General features: G+C 40.1%; 1 protein-coding gene and 2 long non-coding RNA genes across 4 annotated transcripts; 1 reads left to right on the top strand and 2 right to left on the bottom strand.

Annotated features, from left to right (window-relative positions):
* Positions 1 to 311: 311 nt before the first annotated feature.
* On the bottom strand, positions 312 to 6,955 carry LOC146436211 (uncharacterized). Its single transcript, XR_014852574.1, has 3 exons — positions 4,580 to 6,955; positions 1,561 to 1,633; positions 312 to 1,441 (listed from the first exon to the last, which is right to left on the bottom strand). It is a non-coding gene; the product is annotated as an uncharacterized LOC146436211 (long non-coding RNA).
* Positions 6,956 to 6,973: 18 nt separating this feature from the next.
* Positions 6,974 to 16,384, top strand: DTD2 (D-aminoacyl-tRNA deacylase 2). 2 transcript variants are annotated; one of them, XM_085061935.1, is made up of 3 exons: positions 6,974 to 7,127; positions 14,016 to 14,085; positions 16,031 to 16,384. In XM_085061935.1, exons 1-3 carry the CDS (start codon positions 7,023 to 7,025, stop codon positions 16,354 to 16,356), a joined length of 501 nt encoding a protein of 166 aa, XP_084918061.1. In that variant the 5' UTR covers positions 6,974 to 7,022; the 3' UTR covers positions 16,357 to 16,384. The 2 variants fall into 2 exon arrangements, with proteins under 2 accessions (XP_084918061.1, XP_084918062.1); XM_085061936.1 differs by having other exon boundaries at positions 6,990 to 7,085.
* A 2,702-nt stretch (positions 16,385 to 19,086) lies between these two features.
* Positions 19,087 to 24,283, bottom strand: LOC146436213 (uncharacterized). The gene is made up of 3 exons (XR_014852575.1): positions 24,011 to 24,283; positions 20,056 to 20,367; positions 19,087 to 20,003 (listed from the first exon to the last, which is right to left on the bottom strand). It is a non-coding gene; the product is annotated as an uncharacterized LOC146436213 (long non-coding RNA).
* Between the last annotated feature and the right edge of the window lie 19 nt (positions 24,284 to 24,302).

The following is a 24,302-nucleotide window of genomic DNA, read 5'->3' on the forward strand; positions in this document are numbered from 1 at the left end:
TGTGCTCTGGCAATCTTGCTGAACTACGCTGCAAAAGAGGTTGCTGTGTTCTGGAAACAACAGCTTCAACAACTGATAAATGGCAGACTAAGCATATAATTAGTGTCTCCTCAAACTCGGTTGTTTTATCGTGATGCATGGCAAATAGTGCTTGGGATGACTTCAGAGGTTTGCCATTCCGAGAATTTCCTAATGACCTATCATTTGTGTGCATGCTTCCCTGACTAGCTACGGATCAGTATGCCTGAGGGGAAAAAATGATTGGAGCTATGACTCAAGGAGAAAGCTTTTGGCCTGAAGCTGTGGTGAGTTTTACTTTGAAAGTCGTCCATATAAATGCAAAAAAATGACATGTGGCCTTATTATGCCTGCATATTCAACAGTAACTGGAGGCAAGGAGTCCTCCAGGTACAGAAAGAATAATAAATGACTCTCATACTGTTTGTGAAAGGAACAGAAAAAGCCACATCTCATTTCATGTCCATTTTTAATAATAACATGAGGCTTTATGCCAATACTCTGATGTTACACATGGCATCTATTGAGAACATGGAAGCTCCTAGAGGATATTGATGCATTTTTATCTATACCAACATCCTCATATTACCATAAAAATTTCTTACTGAAGATGGAAAAAGATGGGATTAACTAACACAACCACATTCTGTAGTACTAATCGCTATTGTGAAAGTGTTTATAAGGTGAAGAGAGCAGTGATGCAGCAGTACTTAGGGAGGAGAACAGACTTCAATTCCTTTACATGGCAGGGGTAGAGGACTATCCACCTTGGATGCAGCAGACCAACCCTGAACGTAGGAAAATAAAGAATGTAGGAGCTATGCTCCATTGTGCCTGTTCTAAATTCCTCCTCCAGTTTGCAACACCCATCTACATCAGCCAGGCATGGGTTAGCTCATGGGCTTGAAGTACATTTGTCACACTACCAGAGCAGTGCCAGGCTCTGAGCTCATGTGTGGTCAGCATTTCCACACAGAGCACAAACTGAAGCTGACTTTGGTCAAGGCTGGCCGGGGTGGCTCTACTGAGCTTGTTCAGGGATGGCAGAGCCTGCACAGCTGCTGACTGTCACTGAGCTCTATTACTCCTGCCCTGTTTGCTCCAGACCCTGTGACCATAAGGTTACCCTTTCATAGCTCAGTGCTGGGTGCTTCTTCCCACCATCGAGTCAGTATTATCCTACACCCAAGATGTTTTCACGTGCTCCTGCTGTGTAGAACCCAGATCCCAAACTCAGGAGACCGGGGAAGCAAGTACATTAGGATGTGCCTGCAGGGATCAACCTAGATCTGGCAGCACCATTCCTAAAGGAGAGCAGAAAACGGCTGACCTTTGAGGGACTCCTCATGGAGTCATCTCCATGGCTCTGTACAACCTCCCTCGGAATTCCAGAAGAGCATGGTATTGAAACTCAAGGTTGGCTCTGCACAAGAAAGAGCATATGGGCATATGAGATTAGCTAAATTCCATTAAAAAAGAAGCCAGAAACCATATTGCTTCTAACCAGCAGACCACGTTACAGTGAGACCCTATCGTACATACCTCTGGCAGGCCACTCCCACTGCTCTGTTGATTCCCCTGGAGCATGATATAGAGGTCCTTTTAACATTAATGCCTGTCAATCATACAGATAAAGGTTTGCTTCAGGAGACATCCAAGCAGGAAAAAGCAGAGTTGCTAAATGTCACAGGCAAATGAACATGCCCAGCACCAAGTGAGAAAGAAGCTGATTACTAGTGTTCTTACTTCCTTTAAGCAATCACAGTAACCAAGCATATTGTGTGTCTTTTGTCTGGCTACTTTTTTTTCCCTCATAGATCCAAATTTCTGTTTCTCACAATAAAAACCAGTAATTGTATCTGACAGTTTTCACACTGAATCTGTTATTTTTTTCAGAAATTTAAATAACTTTTGATTGCTATAACACATTTCAGTGTCTGTTTTGTAATTATATGAAGAACTAAACAAAACAATAATCTATTTTTAATAGTTTATTAAATTTTTGTTGCTTTCTTTAAACAGAGATAAAATCAACTGCTCAAATCACAGAATTATACTTCCACAATGGGAATACCAGCCTTCACTGCAAACAATTGTTATGTTTGTGGGGACACTAAATTGGCTCTGCTGGAAGACTTGAAGAGGTGAACCAACTCTGATGCTACAGAAGTGGAACTGAAGAAGCCATGACCTTTCTCAGGGGTGTGGTGCAGAGCACAAACATAAAAATCACAGTACCATCTTCCTCTCAATCATCTTCCCCCAGAAGTCTGCAATGGCTCTTTCAAATGCTAAACAGACCTGGGGGGCAGTTTGGAAGGCAAAGTGGATGATAGCCTCCATACTATGTCTTCTCTGGAAGAGCTGTTTCTGGTAGCTCTACACAAGCATTGTGCAATAATTGTGGTCTTTGACTGACAGGACTGCTCATTTCCGCTGTCTGACTTGTCCTAGGGAAATTCTTCATACCCTCTTTGCTCTTCTTATTTAAATATCTCTGGAGGAAGGAGGATGATGGTTGGGAAGCAGATATACTCCTGACCTCTGGAGAGTACTTTGAATAAGTCAGTCCTAAAGACAGTCATCATAACATGTCTTAGACAGTAAAATTATTCCAACACCACCAGCTAATCCTCTCTGCCCGCACATCGCTGTTGAGCAGTACCTTGTCTCTTCCAGCTAATCAGCAATTCAGCTAACAATTCTGAGGCTGCAGTAAGCTTAACTGGGTCTTGAACTAGACTGAAAAATAGGCTACAAAAATAACCATCAAATATAAGAGCCAGAGAACCTACTTGTTCTATTTGTGATAAGGCAAGTAGGTCAAAAAGAGAAACAAAGTAAGTAAACTGGGAGAAAAAGAGAGGAAAAATGGGTCATCCCATTTCTCCAACAGAAAGCGAAGGATTTGGCTTAGTTCAAGATCTATGATCATAAACATTACTTCAAAAACAAATCACACTAACATTCTGAGCTGTCTTGTGGCAGTTTAAACATCTTGGATGAAAGATATGCAATGACTTTTTTTATTTCTTTGAGGAATTGACCTGTTGTTACAACATGGCCGAATTAAAATTGTACTTTATTTGAACATTAATCCCAGTATATAAATTATTTTGTGGAAATATCTTTACCTTGTGATAGAAATTTGCAATTCATTGTTGCAAATTCCACTTTCCAGGCCATTCTCTTATGATGAGTCTTTTCACAGTAATCTTTAACAGCTGCCACAAGGATGTCCATTGCCCACCAGTTCTGTCTCACCCTTCACACCAGCAGAGGCCCCTATGATTCTAAGTGATTTAACTTCTTTGGGTTTTTTTTTTCATCTGTATGCATGGGAAGACTTCCAAATTTGGGAATAGCAAAAATGAAATCTTGAAATCTAATTCTTTCCTTGACACTCTGGAGCCATTCAGCTACATCTGTCCAAAAAGAGGTAGTTCTACCAAGACATAACCCTTGCCAACAACCTACTTGGTGTCTTTGCTATCTAAGTGCCACTGCAGCTTTGTATAGTTTCTCTTCAAAACAGATAGGGGCAACTCTGTTGATGTGATAGCTGCATCAAAGACCACTGATCATGTTTCAGACACCATAGACAAAGGAAAAACCATCCCAGATACATCTTGTCCCTTCGAAGGTCCAGTCAACTTCTGTTCCTGCCAAATGGTATGTGATGCCAAACTTAGTATTAACAACAACAACAAAAAAAAAAGTAACATCCCTAGGGAAGAATTCAATCACTTGAATCATTTTGGTACTGAAAGACAAGGAGAAAGCCAAGTCCCCGCACAGGCAGAGCTCCCAGCATCCACCCACCTCTTGACAAAAGGATTTGTTCCAAAAATGCATAGAATCACAGAATGACAGTTGTCACAGAATGGTTACAGAATCTCGGCCATGACTCTCTGGAAGTCCTGAATATTGTGCGAGCAGAACCAGGAGCTGCCTAAGTAGGCCTTTCAGGCCAACTAGGCCGCAGTAGCAAGACAAATGTAAGTCGTGCAGACAGGATAAGAGCAAGTTATGCAGACAGGACAGGAGCCCAAGGACAGACCTTGGGGCTTTTGGGGGGGTAAACCATGGAAAGTACCGGTGGGAACTTGGAGTTGAAAGGAATGCAGAGTATCCTAAAATAGCAACAGTGGAATTCGAATTGTATCTTTTGTATTTAGCCAATGAAGTAGTGCCTAAGCAATTGTAACAATATATAAACCACGCTCGCAGTAAAATAAACGGAAAAAGCATGATCATCACTCATATTGGGTCTGTGGTCTCGCTTTCCCCTCGTCGCAGACAGTCTACACTGAGTTGGAAGGGACCCATCAGGATCTTCAAGTCGATTTTCTGGCCCTGCACAGGACACCCCAGGAATCACACCATGTGCCTGAGAGTGCTGTCCAAACACTTCCTGAACTCAGACACATGACCATTCACAAAGGGTAAGGAAAAACAAATGTCCACTGCAATTTGCAAGACTGCCATCTGCCCCTCTGAAAGAAAAATGATGTGAAAATAACCAGAAATATCTTCTGGGTACCATTCTCAAAATACCTACTTTCAGATCCAGGACAACAAGCAGAGAGGATATAGCAAATATTCTGGGAGAACTGTTAAATCTAAAACATGCAGAAAAATGTATTTATATAGTACCTGATAAAAATACCAATATATTTTATGCATGAATATATTCTATAGATGTCAGGAGGTGTTTTTTTCTATGTAAAAACCACAGTCAAATCCACGCCTAAATTTTAACCAACAAATTTACTATCATTCTTTGGTATAAAAAGAGAGGCCTTTAATCTAACAATAGGCCAGATTGAAGAAACTAAATGTGTAACAATTATTTGGCTTCCTGTTGCGGTGGCCCTAGCACAGCTGAGCGCCTCAGATTCAGGGTACAACGGTGAAGCCCCAGAGGAGTCGTGGAATTGAGTTGGTCACGGCGACTCAAAAGAGCACTCCCAGGGATCTTCGCCACAAAGACAGTTAATATGCGCCAGCGCGCCTGGCAATTGGCCCCGCTTCTCTCCCCATCCCAGTTCCCTATAAGGTTTTGTTCTAGAAGTTTCTCCTTTGTTCTCCAGTTAAGTTGTTAACCATTGGTTCTTTCAAATTTTGTACCCTCCCCTCTGTGCCCCCATTGGACCAACCCTGTGTCAGTCATCCATTCCATGTACCCCATTGGTCATCTCGTGTTTCCCCCCCCTCCCCTTCTCCGTTACCTTAAAACCTGCTGCACACCGCAGAGCAGCGCCATTCTGAGCTCCTCCCTACCCGCTCTGAGCCTCCCTGTCCGACCTCCAATAAAACTTTCTTCGACTCTGCTCAGAGTTGCCTACATTTCTCGCGACCACCTTTGACCTCCAGACCTCCACCGCTCCCGCAGGAGCGCAGCTTTCCCCTGCCTTTCACCCGCCACCCCGGAGGGCGAGCCGCCGCTGCTTGGGAAGGCTTTGAGGACCGGTCACCCTGATCCTGAATCGAGTCCCAGGTTCACGGAACCCGACAGCTTCCCAAGGAAAATACAACATTATTCCACCAAAAATCTATAAACAGTGGTGTCATTCTAATTTTTCTATGCAATGTTTCACAGGCATTTGTATTGAAACTCGCACTTAAATAAATGTTCTCTATCATATCCTGGTGTAAACAATGGCACTGCAACAAATAACCATCCATATCCTTGTAATATTAATATTCCTCTCTAATATGCTGATTATAATTTGATCAGACTGCAGCAAAATCCATTTTCCTTAACAATCAATTTATATCACAAATATATATGGAAAACCCTCTCATTTTAAATTGATTTCTACCTCATTAAACTCTTCTTAATGAGTCTGGGGATACAGCTCTCAAGTAAATGAACAGAAAGCACTTTAAATAAAATTAGCTGAGTTTAAATAAAAACATCTCATATTTTATAATACCCTACAGCTAGCAAAAATCAGCTACTTTATACAATAACCACCTGGAGCAATTTCCTATTCTTCTATGAAGGTTTGCTTTGGTAAGAGCAAGCTCATTGAGCACACATCAAGAATCTTCTTCTAAAATGACAGATAGAGGCTGAATTTATCCCTATGTGTAGCATTGATTATTCAGAAGTGCATATTGGCCCTTGCTTTGCAATAGTGATCGTTGGCAATCTTACTCTATAATTGAGTCCAGGTACTAAAACTCAGCTTCATACTCACACTGCTATATATTATCTTTTAAACATACTTGAGAAAATAAAATCTTCAGTCATAAAATGAATTTGGAGAGAGATACTGAATTACACACCATTCTATCCTGACTTCGATGAAGCCAGTATTATTCACAACTCTGTCAGGATTTGCAGATGGGAGAAAAACACAGCTCTTCAAGTTTTGGAGCTGTTCAAGGAGTATTGGGGTATGTAGCCAAAAACCTCGAAGATAAGACAAGAAACACTTGCAGTGGGACCTCATTTCCAAACCATGCACTTCCATTTCCCAGGTGATTTGGATCACTAACTCTCCAGATGCCCTTTAACTGAGCTTTCTGTTCCCTCTGCTCCAATGCAGTGTCATTGAAGAGAAATGCTCCACTTTGGCAGACTGATCTCAGGCACCTCAACCACAAGGAATCTACAAAAGTAACAAACCATTTTCTTCAGAAAATCTTCAGATTTTCTTTTTCATGCATAAACTACACAGCATACTGCTCTCATCACAAGCACGTAACACTTCCCCACGAGAAGGCAAGCAGATCTTTCATTTCTCATCAAAATAAGAAACCAACGCCTGCTTCCTACTAGCTGTTAGGGCACCGGTAAGCAGAACTGTAGAAACACTTTGTTTAATTCCGTTCCAAAGCTTGTATTCGGCCCCCTGCGTGGAGAGAACAGACCAGAAGGCCCATGTGCACTTTACCCTCCCCCTTCCCACCGCCCGTGGAGCGGAGTCCCGAGCTGCAGCGGCTCCTGCGCCGGAAAGGCGTGACCCGGCCCGCCCTCCGCGCTGCGGCCCGCCATGGCGGCGCGGCCGGTGCTGGCCCGGGCCCTGCTGCAGCAGAGCATCTCGGCCCGCCTGCAGGTGCGGCCGCCCGAGAGCGGCTGCGAGGCGCAGTGGGTGGAGGTAACGTGGGCCGCGGGCTTCCCGCACCCTCGGCATGGCCCCTGGCATGGCCCCTTGTCCCCGCGGCGCGGCACAGCACAGCGCTCCGGACGTGCCCTGCGCGCGTGCGCCGGCGGGCGGAAAGAGGGCATTTAGACGTGTGAGGGAAACACCTTCTGCTCCTTTTCGGGCTAAGCTGCCATTCCGGCGCTTTTACAGCCTCATCGCTGGTTTCCTCTGCAGAGCCCTCCTCGCCCCCTGGTTATCCCCAGGGGTTCCGCTCAGTCCGTTCGGCAAAGGGACGAGCAGCAGGAGGCTGGGCTCGGCGCCCAGCGGGTTCTCTCTGCCGCTCTTTCTCTCTCCCTGTGCTCCACAGGCTTCTCTGCAGGCAGTAGTCCCTTCAGGAGCATGGCTGCGCCCAGACCAAACACTTCCTTCCTTTCTGTCTGTGGTGCTCCTCCTTTCCGTACACACGCTTTCACAGCTTGGCTGGTGGGCTCAGCTGTCGGCTTTGTTTGTGGTCTGATAGTTTACACTGGAGAAGAAGGGCCGGGCGGAGCAATGGGACTATGGCAGCAACAGTTCTGATGTTGTTTGTTTTTTTCCAGGTCACTAACTAAAAAAGAAATTTTGGGTGCAGACCGCCACACAGGTTGAGGAAAACATTGTATTTTCCCCCTTTTTCTCTCACAGTCTTCTGCTGGGAGACGTAGGTAGGCCTGCAGACTCTTTGGTCCGTGTGCTGTGCATACAGCCCAGGACACTTAGCCAAAGCACGAAGGCTGCCCTTTGGAATGCCCTGGCCTGCTGGAGCTGGCACTGCTTGCCAGTTACCTACACTAGAATAACTAATTTCTGCCATTGTCAACTGTTTAGCCCTTGGGTGTTTTTGGTTTTGTCTTTTGTCCTTTTAAAAGCTATTAAAACAGAAGGAGATTAATCCAGTCACTTGCATGATTTTTAAAAAGTAAAAATTCTGGCATGTTTAAAGGGCTTATGCATTCATACGACACATCTGAAGAGAGTTCATTATTTGTCTTTCACATTATCTTGAAACATTTCTCTGCTTGTTCAGAAGGAGCAGGTGAAGCCGGCAGACCTAGTTTCTGCAGCACGGTCTGGGAAGCCAGAATATTTTACTGGGAAGAAATAGGTGTAATCTCACAGCTACTGTGTTTCACAGATGTAGAGCATCTGTGTGTATTGCATTATTAGCCTCTCAGTGTAAGGTTAATTGCAATAAAATTTGCTTAGCCCAGCATAAATTAACTATAGGAGAAATAACCTATTTCTAGTTTGCTAATCACAAAAGTGTAGATCTAGTAAATAAAAGCAGAAATGTAATTTTGCTGCCTTTCTTTTAAACTGTCTGAAAAGGTACATGTTGTGGTTGAGAGATATGAATAATTTTGTTACAAGGAGGTTATGCAGTTTATGTCTCTTACTTATTTTTAACATATTAAGCAAAATCACTAGAAAAGTAATTAAGAGCACTAAAGGAGTCTGAAAGAAATTTGGGTGGTCTCAGCAGGAGATATTTTTTGGACATGAACCTTACTAATATATGTTGTGGGTACTTAAGAATCTTTCCCGGGTACCTGGGGCTTTTTAAGAGACGTCTGTTTTAACAAGAGCTACTCACCATGCAGGAAAAAAAGCCAATGGGAAGTTCATATTTTTCTCTGGTATGACTACTTTAGAGGTCATTGGAAAGAAACTTTGCTGCTGACATTTTCTGGTAGGGTAATTTTACTCCCTATATATGCATGTCAATAGAGAACCACAAAAAAAAAAATACAGACCTCATCAACTATGATTTACATCAACAAGTATATTCCTGATGTTTTATGACCACTTAAAAGTAGGTCCTCACCTTGAGACATTTCTAGCATACTATAAATGGCAAATTATGTAGGTGGCTTTGAATAGCTTCTGAGCTGTAAGAGACCCCTGTAGGTACTTTAGGAACTTCAGAGCAGATGTTCTTTATCTGCAGAAAGGTTAGGAATGTACTTTTTATTTATACGTGAATCACTGCCTTCATTCTGTTTCCATAATTGTTTTTTGGCCTGTTAAGGGTTATTGGGCATAGGATGTCTTGTTTATGGAAAATTTCGGTTATATAGGCTCCATAGAAGGTTTATGTATATAGCAAAATACTTAGAAAGAAAAAAAAGAAGGAATTCTCCTTCTAAATGCAGGAGTGAAATAAGGTGAGGTTTGGTGTATTTTGTAACTATGGGAGAAAAGAAAGATAAAACGAATATTCAGCTAAAAAGTATAAAGTATTCATATAAGTGTAGGTAGGGTACCCTTTATGCATAAAGGGTACCCTTTATGCAAGGAAAACTGTCTTTTCCTTATCTTATTTCCCTTGACTTGTTTTCTGGTTACTATAGCAAAAAGAGGTGCAAAGTACCAGGCACAGACTTGTTCTGTGACCTGTGGCAGATGATGTAATTTCTCTTTGCTGCACTGAATTTAAGAAATATGAAGAAATCTTCCCAGAGGGTAGTAAATCTGAACTTGAAATGGCAATGTCACAGAATAATTTATGTAAGTTAGTTTCACAAACTGGCTTTCTAAGGATTACAAAGTATCTCTGCTTTTATTATCCATTGCCATTTCCTGGGGGAAAAAATATTTTAACAAAGGTAGAGTTGAGATAATATTTTGCAGAATATATTTCAGTTTTGCTAATGAAATCCTGAAAAATGCAGATGGGCATATTTAGTAAGTAAGGTGAGAAAGGAGTCAGTTCATTGTTTTCTCCTGCAAATGAGCTAAAAAGCAGCATTTGGAGGCAGCATTGCTAAGGCTGTCTGTATGGCATTAGGGCTGGGTACTTCAGCCCTTCATGATGCAGGTTGCCTGATCTGATGATTACTTAGGACAGCTGTATGATAAATGCCAATGTTGCGCAGTAACTTGCTTTGCTGGTTTATTTCTGTAGGCATTTTACTGCTAACAGTAGATCCACATAGAGCACAGTTTCCCTGTCCAACGCTCACCTGTCACTGTATAGGTTCCCTGCAGAGGCTGTTTGCACATCAGCATGTTGAATTTATGATCTTGTTTGTGTTATTTTGCTTGATTTTTGGTGAATTAAATATAGCTCTGAGGAGCAGTAACTCGACTTTGATAGGTTATAGAGGACCTGCAGCAATGGCAATGGTTTTGCTTTGGTTCAAAAGGTTTACATATTACATTGGCAATAAGAACAAGTCTTAAGATGCCTGGAACACTGATAGAAGGTCAGACTGATATATGTTATTGTCAGGGTTTGACTTTGACTGAACGCCAGGCACCTCAACTCTTTCCTGCTGCAGATGTGCAGGAGAGGCTAAAGAAAAAAACCTGTGAAAACTCACACTAATCTCATGAGATAAATGAGATAGGACATGGGTAGGAGGACACACAGAAGAAAGGGCAGACAGGCTCCAAACTTAAAGTTCCAAAGTGATTTAATTACTTAACAGAGTTGGAGAATAAATGCAAGGCAAAAATAAACTTTTTATACACTATTTTGTTCACTCACCCCTTCTCTCTTACGAACTCATTTTTATTCACCCCCTTTCCTTTTTTTAACTAATAAGCTCGGGTAGGGGGGCAGGGTGTGGGATATTTTCTCAGTCTACAGAGCAGGTCTATAAATCTATTCATTACCACAATTTTTTTACTACAAATACTCTTTATTTCTATTTATTTCTTTCTCTTTCTAGACAGTTTTTTTGCTTTCACTCCCTCCCTCTTAGGAAGCAGTCCCTCCGCTCACTTCCCTCTTTCCAAACCAACAACACAGACAGGGGGCAGGGTGAGGGGTCAGTCTATCAGGGGGAGGGGTTCTCTGCTTAGCCACAGGTCCTTCCCATGAGAGACAGTCCTCTGGGAACTTCTTTGGCGTGGGTCTGATTTCACGAGCAACATCCTGCCGGAATTCTGCTGCAACATGAGTCTTCTTGTCCATAGGTTGCTGTGCAGACTCTCCTGAGCTGAGGCCAGGCTGCTTCCATGCCAGGAGCAAGACCTTTCTCTCCCTTGCAAGGCCTTTGTAGCTTTAACTCTTTTGATGAGACTCCAGGCTGGATCACAGCTTTCTCCTTTCACAGCAGATATCCGCCTGCTCCTCTGGTGTGAGCTGTGGGTGAATTTCTGCATCCTTGTGGACTCTATGGGCTGCAGGGGGACCTCCTGCTCCCCCCATGGCCTTCACCACGGCTAGCAGAGTTTTCAGCTCCGACGCCTGGAGCACCTCCTCCCCCACTTTTTCTGCTGACCTTGGTGTCTCTATGTTGTTTTTTCTTCACATATTTTTACTTCTACCTCCTCTTCTTCTAATTACAAAGAAGTGCGTGCCTACCTTGTTTTGATTTCTTCTTAAATATGTTTTCACAGAGGCATAACTAGCATCTCTAATTGGCCCAAACGTGGCCGGCAGCATGTCCATCACCTTCAGAGCCATCAGAGATTGGCTCTGCTGGACTTGATGTAAAAACTTCCAGAACTTTCACTCAGGACACACAGGAGCTATTTTTGTGCTACTTTCCACCTCTCAGACACTTCCCCAGGCCTACCACAACAACTTCTGAGGGGTCCAAATTTCTCCTAGATGTTAAAAATACTTTACTGATGTTTCGGGCCAATCAAAACCACCACATTTATTATTAGGTTTTATCTTGTAATTGCATTCAATTTGACATCTTCTCTTCAGTTAAGGAAACTAAAGAACAAAGTAAGACTTAACAAAGAGTTGAAACATGGCTGCATGTGTTGAATCACATTTCTCAGTCACAGTTGAAACCATAAGTTCCAGCTTACAAATAGTTGCACAGTTTTCAACTATATCATGGTTGTAAAGTGTTCTAGAAGACCATAAACATGCAGTATAAATAGAAGCATCCTTTAACATCTTTAACTTGTCTCTGAATTAATTGTTTTTTTCATTTAACCTCCTGTTCCTCTAATTTTCTTCAATGTGCATGTCTCATCTAGTGGTAAATAGTTTATTCAAAAACCCATCAAATAAGGACAGAGGCTGGAAAAATCATGAATGATTTTACTTTATCTGTCTGACCTTAGGATTTGCAGGGGTGACGTTACTTATTTTTTTGTCTCTTTAAATGAGCTGCTTGAGAATATTGTTACTTCTGTGACAGACTGTGCAGAAAAAAGACTGTCACAAGTCTGAATTAAAACGATTTTTTGTGATGTGTGCTGTATCACAGAGTCACTTAAGTCTAATGCTGGGGTCACATGTATACAATGTAAATGCATTTGGCCTATTTTATAAAAAATATTTTTATTAGTAGCTGTATGTGCATTGTTATTATCTATTGACATCCTGACACTGGTCGGTTTCTGGATAACCATGTAATGATAGCTAATGTTTGGCAGCCTGCATTTCTCTCCCTTATTTGAACAGATGATTTTAAACTTCATTTGAGATTCAGGCCATCAAATTTCTTGCAGTGTTTATAAAATATGGCAGTCATTTGGGAATCTGTATAATATTCAGCAGTGGTCAAAATGAGTTTTGTAGGGAGCCATTTAGAGCTTTTGAAAGTTCTCAGCATGTGACATTTTGGCTACAAAAAGCATTCTCTTTTTTCAGAAGTTAGTCACTAGAAAATGGTTGAGAAGGCATAGCTTTTCTCAGTCATTGCCTTGAGCATTTTGTTTCATCCCTGCAATAACAAAGGGATTAAATCTCATGTGAATAGCTAAGATTTCTTCACCAAAAACCTTTATCATTTAAAGGGGAAAAAAGCAAATACAGGAAAATTTTTCTTTAAAAGTATTTTTTAGAAACTATTCACATTTTCTATCCTTTTGCTTTGATAACATTGATATTAACAATGCATTTGTGTCCCAATCTATTTAACATCTCTTCAGTGGTATTTTACAAGTTGGCATTTGTGTTTCTTCCAACAAAATTAAAAAGATACTTACTCATGACAAAGCAGCAGTGAGATTTCTTTACATAATGTATGCCTGTGGATACTGTATGCCTTTCTGAGTTTTTTTCCCAGAGAAGTTAAACCATTCAGGTATACTTGTGTGTGAGACAGTTGCTGTTGGCTGCAGAGCCTATCAGTTTGCCTTAGTGAAGCATGGGTTGTTGCTCATGCATTCCTCATGAACTAACCAAGCGAGCAGAAAGATAAATAAGAGTTTTCTTGTGCTTTCTCCTCAGTATAGGCCTAATTTTTCCCTCAAATAAATAGTTCTTACAAGTAGTGTCTCTGAATGCTAAGGAAATGGCATATCCTTTATACCAATCAGGTGAAAGGTTCCATTTTGCCAGTTAGATTTTACCCAAGCTGATAAATAGTATTTCTAATAACTTTATAATATTATTAACAGCTTCACATTGTTCATTATGTTTAAATATTTAATTAACAGACTCTGTGGATTTTTTCAGAATTATATTGTACTAGATTACTTACAACATCAAATAAAATTGAGTTCTTTGACGAGTCCTGTGGTGTTTGTCATGTTTCCTAATTGGAAATAATATAATAATTCACACTGAAAATTATTTTAGCTGTATTTTATAGGAAAAAAGCTTAAATTATTTCTTATGCTTGATTTAAGTACAGTAGTTCTTCTTGTCACCATGTCTATGTTAATACTGTGCATTATACATTCCAGCTAAATTTGGCTTCACATGAAGATAATAAATTGTCTTAATTGTATATAGAAGCATTGTGCGGATAATCATTATATATCTTATAAGCTTCTACAGTGTGGTGTGTAAACTTTATGTCTGAAGTTATACTAAATAACTAAAACTACTCTTTGAACCTTTGTCTGTTATGTGGTTTTGTCCTTTTTGATAGCAGTTTTAATGATAAGCATGCATAGTAGACAATGAGAAACATTGACATAGTTTTCTGTAATCTTTTGTAGATCCAGAGAGGGCTTGTTATCTACATATGCTTCTTCAAAGGTGCTGATGAGGATCTTGTCCCAAAAATTGGTATGACATAATCCATATTAATTATTGTATTGTTTTAAAAGGGAGAAAAACAGTAGAGGCAGAGAAGGTAGCAACCATTTGGACAAGCCATGAGATGGCATAATTCTAAATCGGTCACCTGGCTGAAAGAACAGTTTGGTCTGTCTTGTTTCTTTTGACAGTTGTCCATGCCTCTATCTCTGTCTGTCTGCTCATGACCAACCTAGAAAACTAATTCCCATTATAACATTCTAGCAAACAGAGAAAATGTTGCACCTGCTGTTTAATATATTACATGTGTTGGGCAACAGGTTCAGTCCAGGACAGAACTGAATTTCAAATAGTTCACGGCTTGATTTGATAAGTATTATAACACTGATCTCAGTGTATGTGCAGCATATTAAAAATCATAGCCAGTAGAGGGAGTTGTGTGGATAATGAAAGTGTCCTTCCCATCTCACTTCAGTGGTACTTACATACACTGTTAGCATTTCAAGTGCAGTTTTCTGGTTCAGAAGCAGTAATAGCATCATCTGCAATTCCTGTCTTCTCCACATGCACTTTAACATTTACATTGAAGCAGAGAAGATACTGTGGATAAGGTCAAATAGTAGTGATTTCTGTCTTCACCCAGTGCTGTTTTGGCTTGATTTTTTTTTTTTTTGTTCTGGTTTGGGGTTTTTTTTACTTTTATGTCATTTCTTCTCCCTCCTTTCCTCCATCAGTAGCACTGGATCACCTGGGAAATTCTCTGATGCCCCATATTCCAGACAAAAGTGCCCCTTTTCTGTGGGTGGCTGATACTAGTGATTTGGCTAAAGGTTGGGGAACAATAGTCAGGCTACTGCCTGGGACCAGCAATGCACAAATACAGGTGCTATTGAAAATGCTGTGAGCAACTCCTGGGGGGTTCTCTCTTGGTCTTGGAGGGCACAATCCTTCTGTGATGCTAAATATTTAAATCTGTGACATGAAAATTTATTTTGTGCTTGTGAGAGTTTCATGAGAATGTTACTTAAGAATAATTGCATTTTCAGCTGTGGGGCAGCTCAAACAGGCCAGAAAAAGAAAGCTCTGTTTCCTATAAGGAGATTTATCTAGGACCATCCTTCCTGAGTGCCTGTCTTACTGAATATTGTTTCCTAAATATATTTTGATTTTGTTTAAATGTGTGGGTTTGGTTCCTGAATCACAACTCAGCTCTTTTTGCTTCTAACAACATTAAACATTTATGGGTTTGGAGGCGTGACTAGTATCCTCCAAGCTTTTACAGAATTGGGATAATTATTTGATTTGTTATAGAAGCGTCAGGAAATCTAATGTTAGTAAATGCATTGATTTTATTTGCAAGTTTATATGTTCTGGCTTATAAGCCAAATTGCTTCTGACCTTCCTGCCCACCTCCTCTCAAGTGACAAACTGGTAGCTGCATGTCTCGAAGTGGAGCACTGAAGGACACTCACTCCACTTGCAACCAAACTGTGGAGCTGTGCCTTGAGCTCAGCTCAGTGCTGGGTCCTGCTGCAAACTACTGCAACCAGAGTGAAAAGAGAGTCAGGACAGAGCACTCTTCAAAGTGCACTGAGGATGGTGTCTGCTGCAATGTGTAGTGTTGTCCAGATGCTGCCTATTTGAGTATCAAGCAATTAAGGAGGCTCACTAATTGGATCCTGAGTTCTTTTAGGGGCATCCAACTAGGATCAACTTAAGGGTTTTAGATAGCCAATAATTTCCCTCAAAAACAGAACTTTAGACATATGATATTAATATAAATATCCTTCCCATTCCTCACAATACTCAGACATATTAGTTGGTATTTATTGATTGTCCATGTTTCATTTCATTAATAAACAGTTTCTTTTACTCAGTAGTTTGTCACACATCAAAATATTTGTTGGCCCTTGTTTATGATGTCCTGTTTAATTCACTTCAGTTGTACTAACTCTTATTTTATTTTAACTTGCAGTCAATATGCTGTTGAATGTTAAATTAAGTGAAAATGAAAACGGCGAGTTTGTTTCTGTTCTTGATTTACCGGGCGATGTACTCATCATACCACAAGCTACCCTAGGGGGTAAACCAAAGGGAAGAAAGATGCAGTATCACGCAAACATTGAAAAAGAAAAAGGGTTGGAACTTTATTCTAAGTTTGTGACTTTGTGTGAAAAAGAACTGGCTGCCAATGCCAAATGCATGGAAGCTGGTGTTCGTGTCAAGCATGGCACGTATGGAAACAGGCAGGTGTTAAAACTGGATACAAATGGACCTTACACTCATCTGATTGAATTTTGAAAAAATAAATTGTGTCATGAATACAGTACCGGTGTCATCTTCTTATTTTCATTTTTTCACATAAGTATTTATGTGCTTGAATGCCTTCAGAGATACAGTGTAAAAAAGACTTTCACTCAGTATTTTGCCAATCCCATTGAATAGAAGGATGCTTGAGACTGCCTTGCTATAATGAGTGTGGTTTATGCTCATATGGATCCAAAGTGTGCTCAAAATAATTGTCAATATTGACCCAATAATTCAAAAGGTTTATTAACAAAAATGGGATAATGCAGTCATGTTTTCCTAAATAATGAAAAAAGTATTACATCTATAGCTTGAGAAAGTGGTTTATAGATAAAAAAAGAATACTGTAGATGTACTTATGTCAAATACTGTAGATGTACTTATGTCAATTTTTGCCTTTCTGTTTTCTATATATAAAATAACAGTGCTTTCTTAACTAACTGATGTCTTGAAAACACAAATTCACTGAATTTTTAGCCTCTTAGAGAGTAGGTACTAAATAAGAAACTCCATCCCCCTAAACCAGAGTGTGTAAGGGTGGGAGATTTAAGGTAGTACAGGACTGCTCATGAGCTATGCAGGGAAGAATAAGTGAGGCACATCTAGAAACCAGCAGTATCACTGAATTGCTTGCTTGAAGTTTGCATTCTGAAATCTCTGATGTGTTTTGATAGGCTGCCTTCTATGGCTTGGTCTTTGTCCTTGTTACTGTGGTCTTGCTGTCTACTCAATTCTTTCATAACAGAGCCTCAGGAAAAGAACAGAAACATTCAAATGAAAACAAAAATAAAGATGGTACAATGTATGCTGCTATCCCATTGTTCCCTCTGCCCCTATTGCTTCCTTCCAGCTTTTTGTCCATTGAATCTGCCAGGCAAAGACTGGCTTTCCTTATATAGACAGTATTGGTACATTTGGGGCCCCCTTACCAGCTGACCCCCTATGCAGTTCTGTTAAAAACATTATTAACAGATGGTGTTAAGAAGATGCTCTTGTCTTGAAATTCTGTCTTGAAAGGCAGTAAGAACAGAACAGCTATATTAAAATGTGGCAAATTCAAAACTGATTGAAATATGTTCATCCTGTTAATGCAGCATTATGGTTTAGAAGGGTTCAAAGTGAAATCAGACATTTATATGGTTTGCAGCAATTATCCAGAATTGCCATTTGAGTAAGAAATTATTCTGGAAGACATGTAAAATATTATAGTTAGTGAGGGTGGCAGCTTGTACAATCCTTAATCGTAGGCCAGTAGTTACAAATACTCTGTCCTTATCTTTATTTTTGTAAAAAACATTGGATGTGTAATCTGCAGGCCCAAACTATGCCATGAGAATCACTTTTTTTTTTTTTTAACAGATACGAAGCTCGTAGTTTTGATAAGAGAGTAATGAGATTTTTTCAGGTTAGCATAATATATGATTAATAATTATGAAATAAATAAGGATATTGAATTCCTGGCAGCTGACATTCTCACAGTTGAAAACAACCATTTACATAAATGGCCTGGAAATATTACTTATTGGGTCCCAAATGACATTTATTCATTAATAATTAACAGTTTTGATAGACACAATATGAGTCATGTTTGAAGTTCCTACTAGCGACATTTAAATAAGATTGTCCTGATGCAAATGACTAATACAAATTCATTATGATCTGTGTGCTTGGAAAAACATTTTAATTTCTCTTTCTGTTGGAGGTCAAATCCTAAAAAGTGCTGAGTAACACCACTTTTCACAGACCTTACAGGAATTGTGGGTATTTAGTATATCTCAAGAATTGATCCTTTGAGGTGTAATACAAAGTCTGCAGTTTTTAATTTTCTTCCTGTCTCCAGAAAGATCTTTGGCAGCCTAGCAATTCAGTCTCTATGTTTAAAGAACTTTGTGATTTCTAATAGGGATAAGCTTGAAAACGTTTAATGAAAAACAGACTTCAAACCAAACTTCATCTCACAGTGGCCAGTTGAATAAAGCACATAAAAACTAATGTACATTTCAGTGGTTTTTAGGACCAGACAGAAGTCTGAAATTTCTGTAAAAAGGTGGATATTTGTGTATTATCTGCCCATTTCTGATTTATTTGTGTATCCATCTTGGAATACTGATTTCTGCCATCTTCTGTTCCAGCAATTGGCAGCTTGTTGAATGCTGTGCCCTTTGTACTGCTTTATTTATATCTACTATTGATTCACAATCCATTTACTGAAGGAAGCCATTTCTGAATAACATGCTGGACCATACTGATAAAAAAAATTGATTAAAATTACTATTTCAAAGCCAAATACTCACTCCTTTCAACCATAAATATATGCTTGAAACAGATGACCTGACTCTGCTTTAAATAGTTTCTATTCTATGACTAGACAAAACTAAAATAATTACCCTGTTCTATACTTAGAGAATATCTATTAGAAGATGCTTCATATTCTCCACTTTCTTGAAATAACCTAGAAAATCAGGAGTCATCCTTATGCTATTATGCCTTTAATTCAGCTGCCACACAGGAATTGTAATATCAGGTTTTGCGACCTTGTTTGCAGCGCACCCACCCAGTGTGTTGAAGCTGAGCATGTGTGGACTATGAACTGGGCTCATAAACACTCACTAATGAGTTCAGGTGCAATAGCCTATTTTCTAGTCAGCAGTATTCCTGCTTCCTTCCCATGCCCTTTCTGGAAATTTCTACCTCTGCTGCTACATAGAGTATGCAACATACAAATTTACAATATACAAATATTCATCCAGAACTGGAAGTTAATAAACAGATGGTCCACTGAGCTCCCTCTACCAGGTGGAAACCACAAGGAGGTGAAAGGGCAAATGTGACGCCAGGAAAAGGGGTAAGGGTAGGTACTAAATAGTGCATGCATAACAATTTTTACTGTAGTACTATTGAGACTTTCTATACAATTGCTTTATTTTTATTTCCTTTGTTTTTCTGCAATAATTAGATTTGGACTGGTAAAAATTCTTTTATTAAATTGCTACGGTTGCAATTAAAATAAATTTGGTGTGACTTTAAACATAGGGTGGATTTCTTTTTGCCCATAACAAGATTTTGCACATAACAGTTTCTGCAGACAGTTGCTTCCCCATGTTGAAATGGCAGCCACTTGATGGGCTGCTGAATATTAGCCAGCCTTTGTGGTGCTTTTCACCAGGTCTTTTAATGCATCTGTGATGTCTGATCTCACTTACCACAAAAGCTCCACAAAAATTCTTCATTGTGACACAATGCAATGACTGCTCTTTAGCTCCTCTTTGAGAATAAAATTCCACATCTACTTGGATTTAAAAGTATGATCTGTTGAACCTCAATCTCACCTCTGGTACAAAAACATCTTCTTTGGAGGAGGGATGATTCTTTCAAATTTCCATTATTTTTTGCTTTTATCTTCTATTATTCTCTTTGATATGGACTCCTTCAAACACATTGTTTATCTTCTGAAGCTGGAGAGCTAGAGTGGTCTCCCCAAATGCACAGGCTTTACCTGAGGTCTCCCACCAACCTCTGTTGTGATTGACTTCGTTTCTTAACTTTGCATCTCCATTCGCACCTAATAAATGGCTATCTATTTTTGTTTTTAGTGTCTTGATCCTTAAGACCATACATTGAATGAAACAATGACCATCACTCTATTAGATATATTTCACAGTGGGACGGGATTGGATTGTCTGGGAGATCCACCAGCTGCTTTATTCTGGACATCAGGGTCACAATCGCTGGATGAGAACAGAAAGGAGAGCTTATTTTCTTGAAGCTCCTTAAAAGCAACTCACAGTTTGGGAATCCTCCCAAGATTCTGTTACCAGAAGTGCCACACAAATACAGTTGAAAAGTAAATCGTGTATGTGGACAAGAGAAAGAAACAGCAGTTAGAATAGCCCAAATAGGATGAATGTATTGCACATTTTTTATTTAAACCAATGCTGTCTTCTAGTTCAATTACTGCCAGTGTGTAGCTTTGGGCAAAGCAATTTTCTGCTCCACTTTTTCCATCTGTGAAACAAAGGGAGAGTAAAAATGGGGGGAAAACAGTTTTAAAACCGCTGTTTTTTCCCCTTTCACTAAAAGCAAAAAATAATCTCTGATTATCTTTTTCCATCAGAAGGCAGTATGCTTTCACCTCTCCTCACCTTTGCTGGAGCTACAGGAATTTGCCTTTCACTCCCTCCTACTTTAACCTCTGCCTCACAAATGTGACTTGAACTAATGTCCACAGAGCACTTTGAGTACCTCAATGCACAGTGTGGTATCAGTACAAATAACACCTCATAGTATTTCTAAAATAGGAATGATCCAGACAGCATGGAAATGCAAGTAACTGCCGTTCTTGTCTTACCGTTCTCGTTCATATGTATCTCATTATTCTGAATTTAAAATAGTTTTCCATTCACTTTAATTGTATTTTCTGGTGTAAGTGCCACAGTAGATGCCCTATTACATCAGTATGTGTTCAAAATGTGCAAGAAAGGAGCTTAATGCTATTTGGATGCACTCCATTAGAAAAGAGATTGGCAATGAAAGTTTTGGATTAACAGTGAAAGGTTCTTGGGAGGCCTTAGTATTTAGCTGGCAATCTGTCCCTAGATCTAACTTTCTTATTTCCCACTTCCATTTTGGTAGCTGTATCTAACATTATGTAGGCCTGCATAATACTTTTATTTACGTTTTAGGATGCAAAATAACAGCAGGACTGTGTAATTGCTTGGCAGGGATTCAGGCTTTGCATTTTGTAATAGTACAAAAAGGAACTGTGTTGGGAATAAAGAGAAGCCTAGCGGTATTGTGGCATAAAATAAAACTGTGCATTATTTTTTATATTCAATGTGTAAAAAAAGGAAGATTGGTACCTAAAGCATTTCAACAGCTAGGACCGGCCAAAATGTATTGGATTCTACATACCTCCAGAAAATCAAACTAAATTGTTAATCTTATAATTAATCTAAAGACATTCCTTCTTAATTACTTGAAAAGATAATGGAATTTGGGTTTGTTTGCTATGTAATTATTTGGTGATGTTACATTTGCTTCAAATCAGGCCCCTAGTCCTGTGATTCTTACTCATGCATAGACAGTCCCACTGAATTCAAAGGCATACATTCTTCTTCCTCTACAGTCACTGAGGATTATGAAGCTGAAAGAATGAAAATATTTAGCTCAGAGGCATTTGAGACTGTATAGATATTCTACTATGTCTGGAATTTGTATGGCAGAACTGACTCATGCTTTAAATCAGTCAACCCACTTTACCAAAATAGACTAATGAGAAAACTAATCAGTAGGTTTGTGCATTTCAATTATTTGCCAGTTGCTTATTTTATTAAGTGATTTGTTATTGAAGCACAGTCAGGACTAATGGGGAAAGAGAAAATTGAATAAATACACGGTGAATACATCTAACTGTCCTTTTTTTTCTGTTTTAGAACAGATTACTATAAATTTGCACAGCTATTTTTTTTTTAAATTTCAGATTGAAAAGGGGAAAAATAAAAATGGCATTCATAATTGCTAAAGTAGATAGTAATTTGAATTAAGGAAAAAATAATAATAAAAAATTAAGGTTAGCTATAAATTAAGGTTAGCTATAAATCCAGTGAACACAGACTCTTAACCTTATGTAAGCACTGCTGGCAGAGTAAGCTGATGTACCCAGAGATACTGCATCAATATCCCTTGTTATTCCAATAGATTCATATCAGTTTAGCATTAACAAAGCATTACTTAGATCTGATATCATGTGTCCTGGGGGGTTGGGCAAGATAATTCTTGGGAAAAACTGAGCAAGTCTTCACTTTTTAATGAATCATGTTTTTGTCTTGCCCTATGTTCATGTAACAGCATTATGAACTACTAATTTTGAGTGGGTCTCTGCCTGCTTCCTTAACAGAGGGAATAATAGGCATAATAATGATGATAACAGCAATAATCTTCAAAAAATATTAATTATATTATTTAGATTTGGATTTGTTTATTTGTTTCTGAGTTAAACATGATCAATCCTTCACAAATATTGCCAGGTGTGTTCTGGTACCTCAGGACTGCCAGAGACCCCTTGTTTTTCTGGAGTTCATTATGGAACAAGTCGTAACACCAACAGTCTTTGAATATAAATTGTTCAGCTGACCTTTCTCACAAGTGAATTGCAAATCACGGTATGAGTAGCAGCAGCTCAGCTCCTGATCAAAATGAGGTTAACCTAGCAAATAACTGTTTCCTGGGAACGTACGTTCTATTTGAAAACAGGTTAACACCTTTACATCAGTACGAATTCATAGAGTTCATTTCTGTGAAATACAATATGTAAATAATTTCCTGCTTCAGGTGTCAGGCATATTCTTCATTACCACATCCATTGCCAGAATTTTTTTTTAAAGGTCACTGCATCAGTGCTTTTTTATCACAGTCAGTTTAGTAAAAATGAAACCAGTGTCCATATAAGGTAACGCAGCCTGGTGCTCATGGCATCTACAGCACAATGTAATCAGGCAGCTCAGCATGTGCTCTTTGAAATATTTCTCAGCAGCATCATCTGCGTAACTGAATACAGATGTTCACAGACGATCCCACTGCATGTTAACTTTACATACTGAACCTGTGTGAAGTCGAATGTACAAGCTTATGCAAGGGTTAGACACAATTTGAGCTCCTATGGTTATGTGTCCTGGGCATTATTCCCTCACTACAATGGTTCCCCCTCTTCAAATGCGGGTTGGCCTCTTCTCCCAGACAACCAGAGATAGCACAAGAAGACTTAGCCTCAAGCTGTGCCAGGGGAGGCTCAGGTTGGACACCAGGAAGAATTGCTTTATGGAAAGGGCCGTTAAACATTGGAATGGAGCACTCAGGGAGGAGGTGGAGTCACCATCGCTGAAGGTGTTCAAGAAATGACTGGACATGGTACTTAGTGCTATGGTGTAGTTGACTTGGTGGTGATCAGTCAAAGGTTGGACTCAATCTTAGAGGTCTTTTCCAGTCTTAATGATTCTGAGATTCTGTTTGCACCAGTTTAAAGAAGATAGTCCTAGAAAACACAGCTTGTGGAGAGAAATCTGGGTCCCAGATTCCAAACATGGCTGGGGATCAGCTGCAAAACTACAATAGCATTATTGTTCGTTTATTTTAAAACTAAAAAAATATTGAGGGACATACACTTTCCTCTTATTAAGACAGAATTTAAACTGATCACAGAGTTCATTTAAGAAAATCTCTCCAATGGAAATTTTCTCGTGACCAGTGAATTTGCTAATGAAAATTTGGAAGGGTGGAGGTAAGTCCCAGTGCCACAGCAACCTCTTCCAGTTGGACCAGCTATGCAGTAGGAGCAATCAGATGAAATTCCTGGTGGAGCTTCAACCGACCGTGTCTGTAAAAGACAGAATTACTCCTTGACTTGGGATTCCATGTCGATTTGGGATCACAGTTTACGCTAATGAAGCCCAGGAGTAACAACTTTTGCCAAAGCTGGGTTTGACAAACGCTTCATGCGAAGGGCGTGTTCCTGTTACTGTCCTGTGCAGTGCCCAGGGGCCCTGCCGGGGAACTACGGATGTGGATGCCGGCGGGGTGGAGTGGAAATCAGAAGCCATGGCACACTCTGATCATAGCCAGGTACACATTCCAGCAGTGCCAGCAGAGCTACCTTCACAAAACATCACCGAGAGGAATTTTTTATTGCCGTTTTCGCTGCGAGAGCGCTGCGCGCTAGCCCCGGCTGTGCTCCGCTAGCGCAGAGCAGCTCACCGCCCGGCAGCCGCGGAGACTCGCAGCGGCCCAGAGCCTCGGAGCGCCCCGGGGCGGCGGCTCTGTCCCCTCCGGCACCTCGGCACATCGCCCCGGGCTCCGCGCTCCCCGCGCCGCTCCCGCCCTCCTCCCGGCCGCCGCGGGCGCTCGATGGCTCCGGGCCCGATTGCACAGTCCTGAGCACCGGAGTC

The sequence above is a fragment of the Lichenostomus cassidix genome, chromosome 5 (assembly GCF_008360975.1).
Source record: "Lichenostomus cassidix isolate B80296 chromosome 5, HeHo_3.0, whole genome shotgun sequence".
Lineage (NCBI taxonomy): Eukaryota > Metazoa > Chordata > Aves > Passeriformes > Meliphagidae > Lichenostomus > Lichenostomus cassidix.

Excerpts from the sequence above, each read along its gene's own strand:
- DTD2 (XM_085061935.1), top strand. The coding sequence starts at position 7,023 with ATGGCGGCGCGGCCGGTGCTGGCCCGGGCCCTGCTGCAGCAGAGCATC. Across the intron at positions 7,128-14,015 it reads GCGAGGCGCAGTGGGTGGAG|ATCCAGAGAGGGCTTGTTAT; the intron begins GTAACGTGGGCC and ends AATCTTTTGTAG. Across the intron at positions 14,086-16,030 it reads GGATCTTGTCCCAAAAATTG|TCAATATGCTGTTGAATGTT; the intron begins GTATGACATAAT and ends TTTAACTTGCAG.